Below are 5,895 nucleotides of genomic sequence, written 5' to 3'. Positions count from 1 at the left end.
TGTATGTAGTAGTTTTTCCCAGCTGTTAGGTACTTGCAATGGTAGCTATGTTTTGTTGGGTTTTTTGCTTTTTTTGACATTCACTTTTTGTACCATATAGCTCCTTAGATCATTTTTCCTGCAAAATCTAGGGCAAAGCCCAGATCTACGAGAAAATTGCTTCTGGAATGTTTTCTGGAAATACCCAAGGAGAGCCACAGCAACTGAGAGTGAGCAGTCCTTGAAAGTACCTGAAACACTGTCTGAGCTCCCCCTGCGTTCAGGACGCCAGAATTCAGGTTGTTTTCCTGCTCAGAAGGATCGCAGCTAATGTGATGTTTTCTTTCCAGATCCTTATCTGGAAAATGCAGAGTATGTGTTTGTGGGTGCATAGGATTCTCCTCGAGTTGCAGTGGGATGCCAGAGAAAGCTGGTCGCTGAAATGCTGGGGCTGTCACTGTTTGGGTGAACCAGATGTGCAGATCACCGTGAGATGCAGCAGTTCAGCTTTCTGCCTTGTTAGGAGAGAACTGTGCTGGGGCCAGCTGTCCTCTCCACCTCAGTGTAGAATTTGTGGTCAGCATGAAGGTGCTTGGTGGAAGTGCTCAGTTTAGACACTGAAAAAAAGCACCTCCTTAATTTAGGTGCATTGTTTCATTTCCTCTCCTCTGAGGGGCTGGGGAAAGTGCTGAGCCAGCTTGTTCTGAGTGACATCAGTGCTCAAACTGTGACCAGATCCAGTGAGAATGAGGCTGACATCGCATCTTGCATTGGTTCTTACACGGAAAAATCCCGTGGTTCTTTCACTTCCGGGCCACAGCCTATGGACTTGTGTATTGGGCTGCATGGTCTTGCCACCTGTGAAAAATCATCTTTTTTGTTCCTGAGATAGTGGTAAAAGCATGAAACAGGGCAGGCCTCAACTTCCCATCAGATAAATGACTCAACTTCCCATCATAAATGACAGATAAACGACAAATAGAGGAACAGGACACTGAAGTACCCATTGTATTTCTTATTTGTTAAAGACTGGCCAGGGAAGGTTTGGAAATCCCAGCACTTTGAGACCCCCCCTTAGTCTGTCAAGCTATTTATGTCAGAAACACCTCTATTCCATAATATGGAGAGAAGGAGCTATAGCTGGGGCAGTCACTATGGGACGGCTCCGTCCTGTTAAACAAAAATGCTATATAAACAGGAAGGGTGGAAGAGGATATTGCTAGAGAAAGAGCAGCCTCTCCCTCTTGCTCTCCTGCTGTGAGGAATGCAATAGGAAATTCCTGCTCCAGGATTAACAATCGTAAGGAAAAATAGTTTAAAAAGCATGTGTGTAAAGCTCCTGTGAAAAGTAAAGATATCATTCCAGCTACTGCTCTAGCACATAAACACAGATTGTATTTCCCTGCTTCAAAACAAAACAAAAGCCAAATACGGGGATGAAAAACTAAGAGCTCGCCTTAGGAGCGACTCCAATTCTTGACAGCGATCTGAGAAATTGCAACAGGATTGATTCCAACCATCTATTTTTAGATTTTCTAACAGGGATGTAAAATGGAGACAGCTGTATCTCAATATAGGTGGAATGAAGCCAAGCAGTCCTGTGCTGACATGTTGGTCACCTTGAGCTGGTTGTGGGATGAGAGGTGAGAGTGACCCGGTCCTAGGCAGCTGTGGCAATGCTTCTCCCACTGCAGGGCTGTGCAGTGACAGTGGGTCACAGCCTCACTTTGCCCCAGGCCACCATCAGAACCTCACCTGCAAACCAGCACTGGGCAGGAAGCACAGGCTGGATGTACCCTGTGCTGGATCTGCCATCAGTCTTGGGGTGGTATTTATGGGAGTCCCACCAGTCTGTGGAGCAGCTGATGGTACTCGGAGCTGGAAGGGCACAGCTGGGGTGCAGGCAAGGTGTCTCACTCAGATAGGGCCATGGTGCTGTGCAAATTACACCAATGTTGTTCTCAGCCATTTTATTTCACATCAACAGTGTGAAGGGCCCCCCCCCTTTGCCCCATGATGGGTCCTAATCCTAACTTTTTCCTATATGCCCATCAAAAGCAAACACCACTGCATTTGCTGAGTAAATAAGTGCACTCATCCCATGGTCCTGGAAAACCTGCATCTCCTTTGGTGCAAAAAATACAGGTTTGGGCAGTAACGTGAAAAAACCCTCACAAACCCCTAAACCCTAAACATATTAAAGCAAGTATTTTGATATATTAAAAATATATATTAATACAACTGATATGTATTCATTAATACATTTAATCTATATTAATACAACTGAGCGTTTCCCTCGGCTGCCCAGAGAGACCCGCAGCTCCGCTCCACAAGTGCCTCCCTGGGCCTGCGGGCGGACCCTTCTCCGCGGGGAAGGCGCTGCCCCCGCCCCGCTCGGCCCCGCCCCGGAGGCGGGGAGCGCCCGGGCTGGGCCGGGCCGGGCCGGGCGAAGGGGCCGCCCCGCCTCTTAGTCGGCGGCAGCTGCTGCTGCGGGGCCGCCGCCGTGGGCAGCCGCCATGCCGGGCTCTCTGAAGGAGGAGACGGCGCTGCTGCTGGAGGATTACTTCCAGCACCGCGGCGGCGGCGCCGCGCTGCCCCCCAGCCCCACTGCGGCCGCGCTGCGCCGGGCGGCGGCCGAGCTGGAGCGGCAGGAGCGGCCCTTCTTCCGCTCGTGCGCGCCGCTGGCGCGGGCCGAGCCGCGGGAGGCGGCCGCGCTGCTGGGGCGGGTGGCGGCGCAGCTGGAGGCCGACGGCGGCCTCAACTGGGGCCGGCTGCTGGCGCTGGTGGTGTTCGCGGGCACGCTGGCGGCCGCGCTGGCCGAGCGGGGCTGCGGCGACGGGCCGCGCTGCCTGGCCGCGCACCTGGCCGCCTACCTGGCCGAGGAGCGGGGCGAGTGGCTGGAGGCGCACGGCGGATGGGTGAGCGGGGACGGGGGCGGCCTGGGGTGGGTGCCGGGAACCCTCGCCCCCTCCCCGTTTAGCGGGGCAGGGCGGTCCCCCGGCGCCGTGCAGCGGTGCGGTACGGCCGGGGGGACGTGCCGGCGTCGCTGCCGGCGATGGGCGTGTGCGGGACCAGCGGAGCATCCCCGGGGGCCGCTGGCCGCAGCGACTCTTGGTGGCCCAGCGAGGGGCCTGGGGGTGCCCTGTTCTGCGGCTCAGCCGGATCCCTCGGGGTGCAGCCTCCTGGAACCGCAGGAGTGATGCTGCTGGCTGAGGGGGGCGAGGTTTGCCTTCCCCCTTGGGTCCGCAGCCTGCGGATGTCGGTGAGCAGGCTAGCACAGGTCCCCTCCCAGGTGTAAGCAAAAACCACCCATGTGCCTGTTCTTAAATACACCTGTGTGTGGAGGCACTCACCCGCCAGGCCTGCGGCTCTTGTTCCTGCTTGTCCCGAAGCCGGTCAGGTCAGGTCAGGCCCGGGGAAGGTGTGGACTTTCTGCCCCTCGAGATGCACACTGTAGGTACGGTTTTTAAGGAGTCCGTGCAGCTTTGCCTGCGTTTCTGCACAAAATGTCAGCTATCCCACAGAACTGTCCGCGTTTCCTATTTTCAGTCCTAGTGGAATACTTGGTGTCAGTACAAATAAGCACTAAAAATAGAAAGGAGGGGAAGCAGCCACTGGTTTCGTTGACTTTTCCAGAGACCAAAATGAACTTGGTTTTCCAGTGGTCACTGGTCCATCTGACTGCTCAGAACAGTGTGGTCGTTGGCTGCAGTGCACACTGTCACTTGGCAAAATCGCACTGCCTGTTCGCACAAATTAAAGTGTAAAGAACAAAGTTCCGGAAGAAATTAAGAATATAACTTGTTTACATAGACATCTGCGGAGCAGAGTTCAAACACGACCATCTGGAGTTGTATTGCTGCCACTTCTGATTATCACAACGATCTGGGAGAGCAGCTGCCAGCTTTGCTCTGTCATAGGTCAGCTCTGAGCAGTGTCCACCCGGCCCTTCCAAGAGAGTGTGTAATCAGTCCCATTTCCACCAAAATGGGACCAGCTTGGGCCTACTGTCTCTCTCAAGTGGAAATTTCCATATCCTGTGTTTCAGATGCTTTCTGAAACTCAAGGGGGAACAATGCTGGCAGCTTCCGTCAGAAACTTGCCTAAAAGGGCAAAAATAATGTAATGATAGGCCGAGCATCTCGATAGGAAGTTTGCAATTGTCTGTTGAGCAAATGCTTGTAGCTACTTCTTTCAGTTGCCTTGTGCAAGGGCTCTCACAAAGCGTTTTTGTGTGTACCCAAGGCAGTGGGCTTGGACTTCCATGATTAAAATAGAGGTTTCTACAGCTGACAAACCCTGTGCTGGGAGTGTGAACCAAACTGTGCCCGAAGGCTTTTTAAAAGAAATCCAGTCGATCGCGAGCCAAGCAACTCAATGTCCTTTCTCTTGCTGTTCTAGGATGGCTTCTGTCGCTTCTTCGGCAGGCACGGCTCCGAGGCGGCTGAGCAGAGCAGCACCATTGGCAATGCCATCATGGCAGCCGCAGCGGGGATTGGGATGGCAGGATTGGCTTTCCTCTTGGTGCGGTAGGCCGATGAATGGATCTTGCCACGGGAAAGTACTCTCAAAACTGACAATTTACCAGATTTCACTTTATTTTCTATAGAACAGACCCTCTAAGAAGAAGTCTATATTTTTAAACTGGCTCAGAAAACTGCCTCACCAAACCCTTGGCTATAAACTGCTTCACTCGCTACCCAGTAACAGCACAAACAGACGTGTACTAAAGCACTATTTGTGCGTGTTTAAAACCTGTTGTCTCCAAACATCCTCTGGACTTTCTTTTTGAAGGTGTAACCTAAACTATAGCATGGTTCATGTACTGTATTCTGAGTGCTTGATGTTATGCTAGGAAAACATTATGGTGGACTTGCTACTAAACCCTCTGTTCGAGATGTCTTATTTACATGGGAGCAAGTCTTCAAACCCACCTTCCATTAATACTGTAAAGTGGGCGAACAATGACTGTGATTTAACGTGGCTTATGGCTTCAAATGCTGTGCACAGCACTTGTTACCAAAAGGCAACTCATTGGTTGATTTAGAGCAATTGGTGCCTGTGATGCAAGAGGCATTAGGGCTTAATGTAACATAAGGCTTGATTTCATTACACTACAAGAAGATAAGTATTGATACAGGACAGTAATGGCTGCAGTACTGGTTCTTACTGAAAGGAAAGGAACTTAAATATTAAACCTTAATTGGTATATTGAAATCCAGTGGAGGCTGGAATTTCTCTGGATTTCCATGACAAAATGAGAATTTCCATATATCTTAATATATTTTTGAAGTATTTATCACTGTATAATACTTGTAGCCATGACATCTTTATTTTTGTTTAAAACTTAATGCTGGTTCTTGTCATTCTAGTGTGTATCAAGCGTTGTCTTGTTTGAGTAATATTTCACTCTGTTTTCAACATGCTGTGTATTTCTTTCAATGGTTGTACAAATTGCCTTATGTTTCTGGTAGCTTTTTAATAACGTTCCTGGGTTACTCATAGCGTGTACAATTTTACTATGGTGACTTCAAAGGTGAATAAATGTTAAGTATTTTTATTTTAAAAAAAATTTCTGATTATTTGATCTGATGGGTGATGGTGCTCAGACAGTGAGTGTTTTGGTGGTTACCTGGATGAATCAGTTTCGTATTCACCTTGCTGGTGCCTTGACCTGAAATGAGGAGCTGTGCAGCACCAGAGCAGTGTGATACCAGTCTTCAATGCAGTCCTGCAGTCCACACTAGGGCTAACACAGCCTAAGGGGAAAATCCAGTCCAAAAGGCCCACCTTCACTGCTGCAACTGGAAACAACCTGGTGGTTTTGTAGGCCAAAACTTTCCAAAGTTTACTAACATAGCTGAGTGCAGTCAGGCTCCTCTGAGAGCTGCTCCTGCTTGTGGAGGGTGACAGAGC

At 50.3% G+C, this 5,895-nt stretch overlaps 1 protein-coding gene across 1 annotated transcript; it reads left to right on the top strand.

Annotated features, from left to right (window-relative positions):
- Positions 1 to 2,408: 2,408 nt before the first annotated feature.
- Positions 2,409 to 5,551, top strand: BCL2L10 (BCL2 like 10). The gene is made up of 2 exons (XM_032700613.1): positions 2,409 to 2,897; positions 4,381 to 5,551. Exons 1-2 carry the CDS (start codon positions 2,496 to 2,498, stop codon positions 4,510 to 4,512), a joined length of 534 nt encoding a protein of 177 aa, XP_032556504.1. The 5' UTR covers positions 2,409 to 2,495; the 3' UTR covers positions 4,513 to 5,551.
- Positions 5,552 to 5,895: the final 344 nt, after the last annotated feature.

Source organism: Chiroxiphia lanceolata, chromosome 12 (genome assembly GCF_009829145.1).
Source record: "Chiroxiphia lanceolata isolate bChiLan1 chromosome 12, bChiLan1.pri, whole genome shotgun sequence".
Taxonomy (NCBI): Eukaryota; Metazoa; Chordata; class Aves; order Passeriformes; family Pipridae; genus Chiroxiphia; species Chiroxiphia lanceolata.
Note: the sequence above shows the minus strand (reverse complement) of the source record. Positions and strands in the feature narration are given on the sequence as shown.